Source organism: Mirounga leonina, unplaced genomic scaffold (genome assembly GCF_011800145.1).
Source record: "Mirounga leonina isolate KUSES-001 unplaced genomic scaffold, KU_Mleo_1.0 Mir_129, whole genome shotgun sequence".
Taxonomy (NCBI): domain Eukaryota; kingdom Metazoa; phylum Chordata; class Mammalia; order Carnivora; family Phocidae; genus Mirounga; species Mirounga leonina.
In genome coordinates this window covers 49,299,836-49,315,668 of record NW_023270323.1, presented here as the reverse complement: position 1 = coordinate 49,315,668, position 15,833 = coordinate 49,299,836, and the positions used below count along the sequence as shown (strand labels likewise).

The window sequence follows — 15,833 nt, the reverse complement described above, 5'->3', positions numbered from 1 at the left end:
ACCAGTTGTCTGCAGAGGCTCTCTTTGCTTGTTGTGGGCAGTGTTTGGTCCCTGGCCTGAACGTGGTGCATTTTAACTAGGTGTGCTGTGGTCCGCTTGTGAAATGAGACCTGTCACCACTGCCACTGGAACTGAGTCCTCACAAAACTCCTCAGTTGGCAGACATGGTGTTGGCAGGGTTTTGGGCTGGTCTTCTGGGGAAGGGGCCTGCTGTGCTGGGACTAAGACAAGTGTGACTGTGAAGGGCAGTTCCACTGGAGTTTGGGGGAACAGGGCTTGGTGTAAGCAAGGTAGGTGGTGAGTGTTAGCACTGCACTGGTTCCTGCAGTTAGCCCTGTGCTTATGCTGAGAAGCAGGAGGAGGGAAATGGCACCTGTCAGTTCTTTTGTTCCCAGAGGGGTCTCCATGAATGCTGCCTCCCTGAGACATGCTCTGTTGGCAACTAACCTCCCCACTGCCTGCCCCAGGTGCTCTTCAGATCAATGTTTCCATGCTGTATGTCCACAGTCTTCTTCAGGAGCAGCCCCAATGTCCTCCAAGCTCTCCAAAGCCAAGCATGCTGACTTTTAAATCTCCAAACTTTAAGCCCCACTGGTTGTAAGAACTCATAAAATGCAGGCCCTCTCACTTGCCAAGCCAATTGCTAAGGGGATTCATTTTCCTCATGCACTCCCCTGTGTGCTAGTTTGTCTCCTACCCTTCTCTGAGACCATGGCTCCCTCCTCACCACATTGGCCATGATCTGTTTCTCTCCCAAGCCATGTCTCCATACTTCCGATCATCTTCTGTGTGGCCTCTTCCCTACCTTTAGTTGTGGAGTTTGTTCTGCCAGTCTTCAGATTCATTCCTGGGGTATTTAGGATTTGATAGTTATCTAGTTGTGTTCATGGGACTCTGCCACCATTTGCCTTCAAAACTACCTGCTAATTTTTTTTTACTTTGGCTTCATGACACTAATCTACCCTGCTTTTCCTCCCACTACAGGCTGTTACAAATAAACCTTTCTCACTTGACCTTTTAATATAGAGCCTTGTGTATGCCCTAGAGAATAGTAGGAGATGATGTCAGAGATAGAAGCAGGGGCCTGATCATGCAGGAGCTCACAGAAATATAATAAAAGGGTTATTGTCAATACTAATAAAATTATACTTTTATATGTATAAATTCATAAAATACTCAAACATGGTAAAGTTTTTATTTACATAACTTCTGTATATTACTATTAAGGAGCAACAAGCATTGAAAAGTATGATCTTCGTACAAATATGTGGACTCCTGTAGCAAATATGAATGGGAGGAGGCTACAGTTTGGTGTTGCAGTGTTAGATGACAAACTGTATGTGGTTGGAGGAAGAGATGGACTGAAGACTTTGAACACTGTAGAATGCTACAATCCCAAAACAAAAACCTGGAGTGTGATGCCTCCTATGTCCACCCACAGGCATGGCCTTGGTGAGTATAACTATGCAGGTTCATTCATGATATCATACATTAGGCTTCCACAGCATTTTTACAATCTACCAGGCAGAAGAAGACCACTGTGGCAGCGGCTGAGTCAGCAACAATCAGTCACCAAGCATTCCTTCACATGCTCCTTAACTGAGAAGCAGAATCAGGGCAAACAAGCATATACATAAGTGTAACAGCAACCAGCACAAGTAAAAACAAGTAATTTAAAGATTTTATTGTAGCATGATGGAGTGATAAGCCACCTTTTTAAATATGTATTCTGTGTTGACAATCACAGAATACAGTTTAACCTGATTGAAATGCTTATTTAAAAAATCTTCATCTATAACCCCTGGTTTTTAAGCAGAAGTGAATAAAAACCCAGAGAAATCTTGGGGTGGCACAGAGAATATAATGATAGCGACTTTTCATTCTTTCACTCAATAATTCACTGAACTGACGTTGATTAGCATGTACTATGTGCTGTGTTCTTTGCTCAGTAGGTATACAAAGATGAAGAAGACACTGTCTTTACTCTGAAGGAACTGATGGCTTACTCTGAGTATGGTAGAGGATAATTTAGGGTCTTGTGTCACATGACCTATTTTTTTTGATAGGAGAAAGAATAGGTGAAATAGAATTATTTGATGAGAGTAAAGCAGATGGAAATAAAATTAGATGGGGTTATCACCCAGCTTTTGCTGCATAACAAATACTCCAAAAGTCAGAGGTTTAAAACAACCGTATATTTAGCTCATGGATCTGTGGGTCCGCTGAGCCATTCTTCTGGTCCAGGCTGCCTTGGATGATTTCTGCTGGGTTTTCTCATGGATCTCCGGTGGGATGGCAGGTCAGCTAGGTGATCTCAGATAGCCTCAATCACATGTGTAGTAGTAGGCAGGTTGTTGGCCTGGGCAACAGAGACAAGTGGGCCACGTGCCTCTAATCATTCACCAGGCTAGCCAGGCTTTGTCACGTGGTGGCAGTCAGAGTTTCAAAAGCAGCAAGAGAAGGCAAGCCACAGTGCACAAAGACTTTTCAAGCTTCTGCCTGCCTCATGTTTGCTAATGTTGCACTGGCCAAAACAAGTCACGTGGGCAAGCCCAGATTCAAAAAGTAGAGAAAAAGACTATTCTTATTTATGTATATATGTATGTATGTATGTATTTATATTTATATTTATTTGAGTCTAGTTGATACACAATGTTACATTGGTTTCATGTGTACAACTGAGTGATTTGACAAGTTTATACATTACGCTGTGTTCACCACAAGTATAGCTGCCATCTGTCCCATTATACATCCCTACGTCATTATCACTGACTATATTTCTTAAGCCTCTTCTTCCCATGACCTACCCATTCCGTAACTGGAAGCCTGTTATCTCCCTGCCCATCCATTTTGCCCAGCTCTCCATCACCCTCCCCTCTGGCAACCATCAGTTTATTCTCTGTATCTTTAGTTCTGATTCTGTTCTTTATTTGTTTATTCATTTTTTATTTTATTTTTCAAAAGATTTTATTTCTATTTATTTGAGGTAGAGAGAAAATGAGAGAGCACAAGTGGGGGGCAGAAGGAGAAGCAGGCTCCCCACCGAGCAGGGAGCCCAACTCAGGACTCGATCCCAGGACCCTGGGATCATGACCTGAGCCGAAGGCAGACGCTTGCCCACCTGAGCCACCCAGGTGCCCCTGATTAATCATTTTTTAGATGCCATCTATGAATGAAATCATATGGCATTTGTCTTTCTTAGTCTGCCTTATTTTATTTAGCATAATACCCTCTAGGTCCACTCATATGTCTCAAATGGTATGATCTCAACATTTTTATAACATAGTATTCCAGTGTGTGTGTGTGTGTGTGTGTGTGTGTGTGTGAAAGATACTGCATCTTTCTTATCCGTTCATCTGTTGATGGACACTACTCTTGGCGGAAGGAGCTGCAGAGTCACATTGAAAATAGGCATGCATTCAGCGATAAGAAGAATTTGTGGCCATATTGTCAATGTATCACAGTTTGGAAAAGGTTTAAATTAGTTGCAATAAAGAATTTGATAGATTGGGGTGCCTGGGTGGCTCAGTCATTGAGCATCTGCCATCGGCTCAGGTCATGATCTCAGGGTCCTGGGATCAAGCCCCTCATTGAGCTCCCTGCTCTTTGGGAAGCCTGCTTCTCCCTATGCCACTCCCCCTGCTTGTGTTCCCTCTCTCGCCATCTCTCTCTCTCTCTGTCAAAAAATAAATAAAATCTTTAAAAAAAAAAGAATTTGATAGATCGTCGTGAAAGATGAATTGAAAGATGGATGAGTAGCAATGAAGTCATAGTTCAGTTTAGATAGCATAACTTTGTACTACATTGGATTTATTAATGCTGAGCACCAGAGTAGAGGCCACCAAAAAAAAGCCAATAGCCAGTAATGAAAATTATCTAGGCATGAAGATTGGTCTGATAGTGGGTACAGCAAAAAAGATCACAGAAAAAAGTGATTCTACTATTTGCAATTAGATTTCAGTTCAAGGTGATCTTAAGTTTCAAGTTTGGTAAGGAAGTAAAACCAGAGGGCTAGGGGTAAGGTACTGAGAGGGGAGCTTAAAATTAACTATATGAGATTTAACAAAACTATAAAATATTAATCTTGAGTCCATAAGATCAACTTATTACGTAAGCACAGAATGGGAACGTATCTTAAAAGCAGCATGAATGAGGGGCATCTGGGTGGCTCAGTTGGTTAAGCAACTGCCTTCGGCTCAGGTCATAATCCTGGAGTCCCAGGATCAAGTCCCACATCAGGCTCCCTGCTCAGCAGGGAGCCTGCTTCTCCCTCTGACCCTCCCCCCTCTCATGTTCTCTCTCATTCTCTCTCTCATAAATAAAATCTTTTTAAAAAAAAAAAAAAAAGCAGCATGAATGAGACTTAAAAACTTGGGTTGACCATAAAATCCAGGGTCAATAGTATGATTCACCTGCATACTTTCCCCCACCGTGGAGAAAAGAAATTTAATTTTAACTTAAGGTAAATTCTTATGGTATAGAGAATAAGAATGCCCATGATCTTGCTGTGTTTTGTGCAGATTAGATTGTGCATAGAATACTGACATTAATTCTAGGTACCATACAAAATGCTTTATTGAAGCAAGTTCAAAGGAGAATGATCATATAATTCAAATGTCTTTTTTTTTAAGACTTTTTATTTATTTATTTGAGAAAGAGAATGAGAGAGAGAGAGAGAGCACGAGAGGGTGGAGGGTCAGAGGGAGAAGCAGACTCCCCTCCAAGCAGGGAGCCTGATGGGGGACTCAATCCTGGGACTCCAGGATCATGACCTGAGCCGAAGGCAGTCGCTTAACCAACTGAGCCACCCAGGTGCCCAGTTCAAATGTCTTCTTCAAGTTGTTTTTCTTTTTCCAAATCTTTCTGTCATTCTTGTTCTTACTTATTTACCGTATAATAAATCAATGTTATAAATTTGAACTTACAAAAGAAACTCTTTACATAGGAAACACTCCTTTTATCTCTTACATGTGAGAATTAAATAAAGATTTCATTTTGAAGAAGTGGTTCTGCTGCTAAAATTCATTTTCAAAGATATTGTTTAAGGAGTTGAACTAGATGGACCCATTAATTTTTCTTCCAGCTCTTTAATTAATTACATGCACATACATACACACATATAATTGGATATATTTTTATATATTTGGAACTATACATATGTGTGTATGTGTGTGTATCTTCTCTCAGATATCTCCATGTCTGGCTTCTTAACTTCATCCACATTTTTGTTCAAATGTCACTTTGTCCAAGAGGTCTTCCCTGACCCTCCCTATCCTTCTACTCAGTTCCATTTTTCTTATTAGCACTCATCAATACCTGAAATATATTTTGCCTGTTTCCTGACTAAAATACTAGGTCCATGATGGCAGGGCCCTTATCTGTTATCTTCTATTAAACGTTTGGCACTTAATAAAAACTAAATGTTTGTTGAATAAGGGAACTTGGTTCCGTGGTAATGAATCACACCAATAGATTGTGGTATCAAGTCTTAACTAGAATAAAATCTCATGAATTTGAACTAATAGGGGGAAAGGAATAAATACGATTTTACAAATATATCTTAAATCTGAATTATTGAAAAATCTTTTAAATACGGCAATGTATACATATTGTATAGTTTTAAATAACTTTCCACTGTTGGATCTCAAGATACTGCCTCTAAAGCTTAGTAGACCAGAGCCATAGAGCTACTTTCCCCCTCACCCACCCACCGACCAACCAAGAAGAGCTAGAAAGAAACCAGGTATCTTTACCATAGATGTTTCCTTAATTAAATTTGCATGTTTAAGGTTCATCGTACTTCCCAAAGCAATCTACCGATTCAGTGCAATGCCTATCAAAATTTCAGTGACATTTTTCAAAGAAAAAGAACAAATAATCCTAAAATTTGTATGAGGCCACAAAAAAACCAAAATCAAATCAAAACAAAAAAGAATAGCAAAGCAAACTGGAAAAAGAAGGACAAAGCTGGAGGCATCACACTCCCTGATTTCAAACTATGCTACAAAGTGATAATAACTAACACATTATGGTATTTGGCTTAAAAACAGACACATTGATTGGTGGAACAAAATAGAGAGTCTAGAAATAAACCCATGCATATGTGGTCAACTAAGTTACAACAAAGGAGCCAAGGATATACAATGGGGAAAGGACAGTCTTCAATAAATGGTACTGGGAAAACTGCATAGTCACAGGCAAAAGAATGAAAGTGGACCATTATCTTACAGCAAACACAAAAATAAACTCAAAATGGGTTAAAGACTTGAACATAAGACCTGGAACCATCAAACTCAGGTGAAAACATAGGTAGTGAATTGTATATTTAGATTTCAGTTGAAATGTGATCTTTAAGACCTAGCAGCAAATCTGGAGTCATTGCTTCTTTCCTGTCTCCTTGCAGGTGTGGCTGTATTGGAAGGTCCCATGTATGCAGTAGGAGGACATGATGGCTGGAGCTATCTGAATACAGTGGAGAGATGGGACCCTCAGGCTCGCCAGTGGAATTTTGTTGCCACTATGTCCACCCCCAGGAGCACAGTAGGTGTGGCAGTACTAAGTGGAAAGTAAGGAAATATTTAAAATTCTGTTCCAAACACAATAAGCCAAATTTACTGAGCTGTATCGTCTAACTTAAAAATATACATTAAAAAATACACAAAGTCACAGAAGAGAAAAACTTTAAGAGTGATGCAAACTTTTAAAATAGTCTCTTTTTATTGTAGTTCTAAATATAAATAACTCACCGTGTTGGGTTTTCATTCTATTGTGCAGATATTATAAATTTCAAGTTATTTTGAATGAAGAAGTTTTATATAAATACAGTAAAAATCTGGTGGTTTATATAGCTTTCAAAGTATATAGTATTTTAAATGTACTATAGGCCCTCTCTGTGTTTTCCTAAATAATTCCTTCCATCTCTTCTATTGACTTATCTTTACTTTTACTTCTTTCTTATCTTGGTCAACTGCTGAAAACTGAAATGGATTTAGAAAGGTGCTCTCTTGGCTCTTGTCTACTCTAACTGGAGTTAACAGATTTGGACAGAACCATCACCAATAGCTCTTGGTAACTCAGAGACTAAATACATATCACAGGCCTTTCTTCCATAAAATGAAGCCCTATATGTTATTAAATAAAAGTTGTGTGTTGCATACCTTTACTCACTTAAAATGCTTTATCATCAGGGCACCTGGCTGGTTCAGATGGTTGGGTGTCTGCCTTCGGCTCAGATCATGATCCCAGGGTCCCAGGATCCAGCCCTGCGTCGGGCTCCTGGCTCAGCGGGGAGTCTGCTTCTCCCTCTGCCCCTCACCCTGCTTGTGCTCTCTCTCTCTCTTAAATGAATAAATAAAATCTTAAAAAAAAAAATGCTTTATCATCATTTCCAGAAAGGGGAAGGAATCAAAGTTAAAAGAGACTTAAAATTATTTGTAGAATTGTATTGATTGGTAAAAGAAAGTGAGAAAATATTAGTCAGATTTTTATACTTCATGACGTAAGGTCTTGGTTCCTCGGGACCTATTAGTTATGTCCTACATTTTGTTGGTTTTTAGCACTATTACAAGTGGTAAGATAGAGAAATAGAAACCCACTTTTTAAAGTGTATCTGGGGGCGCCTGGGTGGCTCAGTCGTTAAGCGTCTGCCTTCGGCTCAGGTCATGGTCCCGGGGTCCTGGGATCGAGCCCCGCGTCGGGCTCCCTGCTCTGCGGGGAGCCTGCTTCTCCCTCTCCTGCTCCCCCTGCTTGTGCTCCTGCTCTCGCTATGTCTCTCTCTGTCAAATAAATAAATAAAATCTTTAAAAATAAAATAAAAAAAGTGCATCTGATTTCCAAACCCTTCCCTTCATTTGTTTTAGCTAAAGAAAGAACTTCAAAATTTATCACTACGTATCTTCCCTCATTCTTTGGTAGCAGTCAGCCACCAAAGAATCTAGTAAATGAGAAAAAAGAGAGAAAACTAACAGTATCTTTTCAGTTTTAACCCTTCAGTTAAAATTTCTGGGATTAGTTCATTGATCTAATTCTTGTTCACTGACGTATTTCCTAGCCTAGAAATAAATATTTCTAACAGCACAAAAGCATAGCTGCCTTCTCTAAAGTCTAATTTCTAGACCTACAATAGCTTTAACTTCTAAGCATGGAAATATCTTACTTTCTCACCTTCTCTTGCTCTCTTACGAGAAATAAATATTTCAGTCTTTAGCCCATCTGAGGTACAATTTATTGAATACTGACACTGAGGCAATCAAAGAATCATATCAGAAGCTGAAGATCACTCATCTATTAATGATTAAGACATTTGATTTTGAAAGTACAGTATATCTACTTTGTGATTTTAACTGTTCTGTTGGAATATCTCCCAAGCTGGTTGTTTTGCCCCTAATCTTAACTCTCTTTCGTCCTTCATTTTAGAGACTTACCTAATGTCCTACCTAAAATACAAATAGGACCATGTCACTTTTCTGCTTAAAAGTTTTCAGTAGCTTACGTGACTAAGCCTCTTTTATGGTCTTGAATCCATGTGTGTCTGTGCGCACACACGTATGCACGCACATGTGTACATGTTTTTTAAATTATGGATGTTTTCTTTTTTTTTTAAAGATTTTATTTATTTATTTGAGTCAGAGAGAATGAGAGACAGAGAGCATGAGAGGGGAGAGGGTCAGAGGGAGAAGCAGACCCCCTGCCGAGCAGGGAGCCGGATGCGGGACTCGATCCCGGGACCCCAGGATCATGACCTGAGCCGAAGGCAGTCGCTTAACCGACAGAGCCACCCAGGCGCCCCCCAGTGTACTCTTTAAAAAAAAAAAAAAATTATTTATTTGAGAGGGAGAGAAAGAGCATGAGCAGGGGGAGAGGTAGACGGAGAGGGAAAGGCAGACTTCCCCGCCGAGCAGGGAGCCCGATATGGGACTCGATCCAGGGACTCCAGGATCATGACCTGAGCCGAAGGCAGTCGCTTAACCAACTGAGCCACCCAGGCGCCCAAATTATGGATGTTTTCTAATTGTTGATGTCTTCTGATATTCTGTGATCCATATTCAAACAATTATTCTACCAAGTATTAGTTAAAAATGAGAACAGTTAATATTAAGAACAATAAGACAAGAAAGTAGTTTTTGACAGATAAAAACTTTTAACAAAGTTTCAAATAAATTTCAAATTCAATTAATTCTATTAATATAAAGTTTAGAACAAGATATTGCACCACCCATATGTTGCTAAGATATGGTCATCTTCTCACTAAAGGACCAGTTTGAGTGGTATAGTGTACTTCACATTATGAATTAAAATGAACGAATGTCTTTAAAATATATGTATTTACCCAAATATAAATACTTAGAGTTTTAATTGGCAGATATTTGGTATAGTTCAAATATTCTTTCCTGAGGTAAGAAAAATAGTTAAATGTTAACTAAGGTATCTGTAAATTCAAAATGTGGGGACTTTTATATAAGCAATGACCTGAATTTATTACTCTTGAAAAAACTATTAGAAAAATATAATATTTTATATATATTTTAAGGTCAGAGTAAAAGACTTTTAAAATTAATGCCATATATTGATTGGTAATGAATTAAAATTTATCTACTAGGCAACATTTAGGACATTAACATACCATATTCATTTTAGATAACTTACAGCATCCTTCTCTGCAGTAATTTAAATTAATGAAGGATCACTGTTCGTATGTAATAAATATTAATTTACATACCATTGTTTCAAGCAATCCTTTTATTCTCCTGTTTCACTACTACAAGAACATCCCAGGTGACTGCTCACAGTACAGCTGCTCATTACTCTAACTGCGTCCTGGTTCTGCTTTTGACCCTGTATAAGCCTCTTAATCTCCATGAGCCTATTTCTTCACCCATGAAACAGGAATATAAATGGTTTCTCATAGCATCATTGAGATGATTAAATTAATACAGGTAAAATGTCTAGCCTGTGGTAGGTGCAGAAAAGGTTAGTTTCTTTCCTTTATAACCTAGTCCTATCTTAGCTATTTAAGAAAGAAGTCATGGTATATTTATATACCACATTTTTTCTATTCTAAGACACATTTTATGCCTCTAAGATTGTGATGCGTCTTATAATCAGTGGTGACTTGTCAGAAATAGTTATCATTGCTTCCATGTAAGTTTGTTCTTTTTTATGTATATACAGAGTGATATCTGGTATATATATATATATTATACGTATATGTACATATACATATGTCATATAATTGGTAGCATATCTTCTTTCTTGATGGCACATAAATTGACAGTGTGTCTTATAATCTATGGCACCTTAAATTCAATGAAATACCATAAGAATAATCTCTTTGTCTTAATCATAATGATGGCGCTCTTTTTTATTTATTATTCTATTTGTTCTTATAGGCTTTATGCAGTTGGTGGTCGTGATGGAAGTTCTTGCCTCAAATCAGTAGAATGTTTTGATCCTCATACTAATAAATGGACACTCTGTGCACAAATGTCAAAAAGGAGAGGGGGAGTAGGAGTAACTACCTGGAATGGATTGCTGTACGCAATTGGAGGACATGATGCTCCTGCGTCCAACTTGACTTCCAGACTCTCAGACTGCGTGGAGAGGTAATTTCCTGTGAAGGAAAACTTGTCTGACCCTTCCAGACAAATTAATGACTCCTTTTTGAACATCTACCACATGCAAGGCGGTTCCTTCACAGCTTTGTAAACATTGGGTTGTCTGCTCCGGCCATCTCCTGGTCTTTCTCCTAACAGCTTACTCAGATTCTTCTCTCATCATATTACTGCCTACTTAAAATTTACCTTAGAATTAATTATATAATTTATTAATTGAGTTATATGACAAACATTTATTGTGTACATATTTTATACTGGATACTGTACCTGACAAGAAAAGGAAAGGAGCTTGACAAATTTCAGAGAGAAGGAATGGGGCTGGAGGCTAAGTAAGAGGTGAAAAGGAGAGGAACATTTCTAACACATTTTGATATAATGAGATACTATGAAATAATAAAATAAAATAAAAAACTAGTATGGCTTAAAAGGTTATACAAGTCATCCAAACTGGCCTCATGAAACTCAAGTATGGGGCCAGGTAAAGAGCCTAACATCAGTGGACGATTTGGACAATAGTTCAGGCTCCCATCTGTTATCTTTAGTCTGGTTCAAGGAATGGAGAGAATTGAATGTATTTAGGAGGTAGAGTCAATGGGAGCATGTACGAACACTCCAAAGCAGAAAGAGATATGGTTCATTCAGAAAACTGAAAGGTGGCCACTGTGTCTGGGGAACAGAGAATGAGGGAGACAGTGACAGGAAAGGAGGCGGACTAGGGTGGAGATGGGGGCAGAACACGTGGAGTCTTAAGGATTCTGGATTTTAAAGAGCAATGGGAAGTTGATAAGTGTGTGGGTGTGTGTGTGTGTGTGCATGCTCATGTTTTATTTAATGATACATGATTGGAAGAAAGATAAAAAGTGAAATGCAGGTTTGATGACAATGAGTGCTTTCTATTTAATAATAAGGAGGGTCGGCTTGTTGTCTTTTGAGAAAGCAGGAAAGATATACTTACATTTCACCTGTCTTAGGGAGACTGCGCTTGCTGCATGTTATACTCCAGGAAAGGAATATGGAACTCTTTGTACACTTTACCCCATAAGTTACAGGCTCACCGCAGTACTGCACCCAATGAAAAATTGTTCATTTTTGTGCAAGACATATTAGAAGCAATAGATGTATTAGAGCATGATGTATCTGCTCTTAGATAGACAACTTTGGGCTGTTCTAGTTAATATATTTCATGAAAGGAACAAGAAGGTTCAAAAGTGGATAGCTTTAATGATTACATCTGTAAGCCATCTTACATAGAGTTTCGTGTATTGATTTCCTCAGATTTTCAGTAGGCAATCGAAAATCTTAAAGCAGTTTTCAGTATTTACTTTAGCTCTTTTTTAAGTGTTATGGATTTACTAAATGAATCCATAATATTGTAAGTAAAAGCTTTTCAGGAAAATACTGATATTTTTTCTAAAATATGTTCAGATGGACTTTAGATAGAAGTAATAAGATAAAGGGTAGGCTTAAAGAACTAAACTATTTTTATTTTCTTGAAAGAAAAAAATGTTAATGTTTTACATGGAAAGAAAAAGTAAATCGAATTAAAAAAAAAAAAACATGTTCTGAAATAGGCATCTCAAGCCCTGAGAATAAAAAGTGAAGTATTTAAAAGATCAAATACAGGGCGCCTGGGTGGCTCAGTCGTTAAGCATCTGCCTTCGGCTCAGGTCATGATCCCAGGGTCCTGGGATCGAGTCCCACATCGGGCTCCCTGCTTGGCAAGAAGCCTGCTTCTCCCTCTCCCATTCCCCCTGCTTGTGTTCCTGCTCTCGCTGTCTCTCTCTCTGTCAAATAAATAAATAAAATCTTTAAAAAAAAATAAAAATAAAAATAAAAGATCAAATACAAACCAAACTGTTAATAGTGGTTACCACTTGACTCTGGAATTAAAGTTGGAAGGAAATGAGGCTAGTTATTGCATTTTTTATATATTTTTGTAATCTTTGAATTTTTGTTACAAGAATATATTCTTTGCTAATAGGAAAAAATTGTAATAAATGAACCAACTCATCTTTAAGATGACATTTATCAAATGCTTACTGTGCATTTTCATTTAATCCTCAATGCTGCGTGGTGAGCAGTATTTTCACCAATAAAGAAACTAAGATGTAAAGATTTTAAGTAACTTTACAATACCACAGAGCCAGTGATTGGAAGGATAAGGACTCAAGATTCTTCAGCCCAAATCCAAAGTCCATTCTCTAACCACTTTGCTATACTGCCTCTCCCAGGTGTTTCTGGATATGTAGGTATTCTTTTATTGAGGTATAATTGGCATATAACATTACATTAGTCTCAGGTGTATAACATAATGATTTGACATTTGTATATATTGAGAAATGATCACAATAATTCTAGTTAACATCCATCACCATATATAGTTACAATTTTTTTCTTGTGATGAGAACTTTTAAGATCTACTCTTTTAGCAACTTTCAAATATACAGTACAGTATTATTAACTGTATCACCATGTTATACATTACATCCCCATAACTCATGTATTTTATAACTAGAAATTTGTCTCTTTTGACCCCCTTCCCCCATTTCACCCACCCCCTCCATGTCCCACCTCTGGCAACCACCAATCTATGAGCTTAGTTTTTTGTTTTTGTTTTAGAATCCACATATAGTGAGATCATAGGTATTCGTTTTCTCTGGCTTATTTCACTTAGCATAATGCCCTCAAGGTCCATCCATGTTGTTGAAATGGCAAGGTTTCATTCTTTTTCATGGCCGAATAATATTCCAGTGTGTGCATGCATGCATGCGTATGTGTATGTATTCTATATGTACCACACTTTCTTTATCCATTCAGCCATTGATGAACACTTAGGTTGTTTAGATGTCTTGGCTACTATTGTTTTTTGTTTTTTTTTTTTAAGATTTTATTTATTTATTTGACAGAGACACAGCGAGAGAGGGAACACAAGCAGGGGGAGTGGGAGAGGGAGAAGCAGGCCTCCCACCGAGCAGGGAGCCCGATGCGGGGCTCGATCCCAGGACCCTGGGATCATGACCTGAGCCAAAGGCAGTCGCTTAACCAACTGAGCCACCCAGGCGCCCCTTGGCTACTGTTAATAATGCTGCAGTGAACATGGGAGGGTACATATATCTTTTCAAATTAGTGTTTTCATTTTCTTTGGGTAAATACCCAGAAGTAGAATTACTGGATCATATGGTAGTTCTATTTTTAATTTTTTCAGGAATCTCCATACTGTTTTCTATAGCAGTTGCACTAATTCACATTCCCACCAACAGTGCACAAGGGTTCCCTTTTCTCCACATCCTCCCCAACACTTGTTATTATCTTTTTGGTAACAGGCATTGTAGTTTTGATTTACATTTCCCTGATGATTTGTGATGTTAAGCACCTTTTCATGTACCTACTGGCCATCTATATGTCTTCTTTAGAAAAATGTCTATTGAGACCTTCTGCCCATTTTTAAGTGGTTTATTTGGGGTTTTTTTGTTTTTTGGGGTTTTTTTTGGTTATTGAGTTGTACAATTCTTTATATCTTCTAGATATAAAGATACATTATCAGATACATGATTTGGAAACATTTTTTCCCATTCCATAGGTTGCCTTTTCATTTTGTTGATGGTTTCCTTCACTATGCAGAAGGTTTTTAGTTTGATGTGGTCCTATTTGTTTACTTTTACTTTTGTTGCCTTTGCTTTTTGGTGTCAGATCCAAAAAATAATTGCCAAGACCAGCGTCAAGGAGCTTACCCCCTATGTTTTCTTCTAGGAGTTTTATGGTATCAGGTCTGACATGCGAGTCTTTCATCCATAAACTATTTTTACTTAAAAATATTGTGAAAACAATGTCAGCTCCAGTTCTAAAATTTTCTTTCAGATATGATCCCAAAACAGACACGTGGACTGCAGTGGCATCTATGAGCATTAGCAGAGATGCAGTGGGGGTCTGTTTACTTGGTGATAAATTATATGCTGTTGGAGGGTATGATGGACAGACTTATCTTAATACAGTGGAGGCTTATGATCCGCAGACAAATGAGTGGACCCAGGTATGGCATTTCATTTTTCATTATTACACTTCTCTCTTTTTATTAAAACAATTCATTTGGTAAAAATGATCTTCTCACTTTTGTCCAATATCAAAATATATAGCATAAGCATGATAAAGTCATCTCTTGATTAAATATATGAAAACAAGAAGGAATGTTTAATTTTATGACCTAACTAAAATCCAAAATTATCTTTAAAGTGTAAGTTAATACTCAGAGAAATTATTAATAGTTTTGATCTGCCACCATTTGATTACTGGGAATTGATGAGATCCTAGTATTGATAAAGCAGATAGGACCACAAGAGAGCTATGGCAAAGGGAGGGGAGATTGTGGAAAATAAGAAACAAAGATAGAAATCAGAAAAATGTGAACCACTTAGGCAGATGTGAGCAATAATTTTTAAATACTCAAGCCACTGATATTTGGGAGCAGATGAAATGTCTGGGATTCACCTAATAAAGATGGCAACCTTAAATTACATTAACAAGTAAGAAACTTGACCCGGCAAGCTTATTAACAGAAGGAATTCCAGCCATGTCTATTTCTGGAGGGCCTAGCACTTCTAAGAATGATCTTTTGAGGTCTTTGTTTCCATCATTACCGAGAACAGAATTAGGAATTTTGTGCCCCAATTCAGTATCTGGTACCTGAAAGACACTCAGATGTTTAATTGAGCCAAGGTTTTCCTACATACAAGGAGCAGTGGTAAGTACTGTCAAGAAAACAAACTTAAAAGAATCTGCACTGCCATACAACTTAACTACTTAAGTACGTATGATCTGCGTGTGTAAGGGGAGAACCCACGATGTAGAACAGTTAGTAGCAAGTGTCGCATGGTGTAGGCATTGAGTGGTGTAGGAAATCAAAGAGAAAAAATAAAATGGTTGTTGAGAGTGCTTTAGTGAGAAGTTGGACTTAAGCTTTGAATTGATCCAATTCAAAAGGTAGAAAGAAATGGGAAATTGTGTGAGAAAACACGAAAGAAATGTCAGTGAAGAAGAAATACGCCAGATATATTGAGAAAGTGTGGCTGGTTATAAGGATCCAAGCTTAGTAGGAGTAGGACTTCTTTTTTTTTCTGCCCTTTTAAATTTAAATTAAATTCATTAACATACAATGTATTATTTGTTTCAGGGGTACAGGTCTGTGATTCACCAGTCTTATATAATACCCAGTGCTCATTACAA

The 15,833-nt window shown here is 37.9% G+C and overlaps 1 protein-coding gene across 3 annotated transcripts in view; it reads left to right on the top strand.

Annotated features, from left to right (window-relative positions):
- KLHL5 (kelch like family member 5) overlaps window positions 1-15,833 on the top strand; it is an 82,923-nt gene that overhangs the window by 63,478 nt on the left and 3,612 nt on the right. For all 3 annotated transcript variants that reach the window (XM_035005127.1, XM_035005125.1, XM_035005126.1), the window contains 4 exons: window positions 1,228-1,452; window positions 6,404-6,566; window positions 10,389-10,601; window positions 14,472-14,643. In XM_035005127.1, coding sequence (XP_034861018.1) covers window positions 1,228-1,452; window positions 6,404-6,566; window positions 10,389-10,601; window positions 14,472-14,643 — 773 coding nt within the window. The remainder of the gene's footprint in view (window positions 1-1,227; window positions 1,453-6,403; window positions 6,567-10,388; window positions 10,602-14,471; window positions 14,644-15,833) is intronic.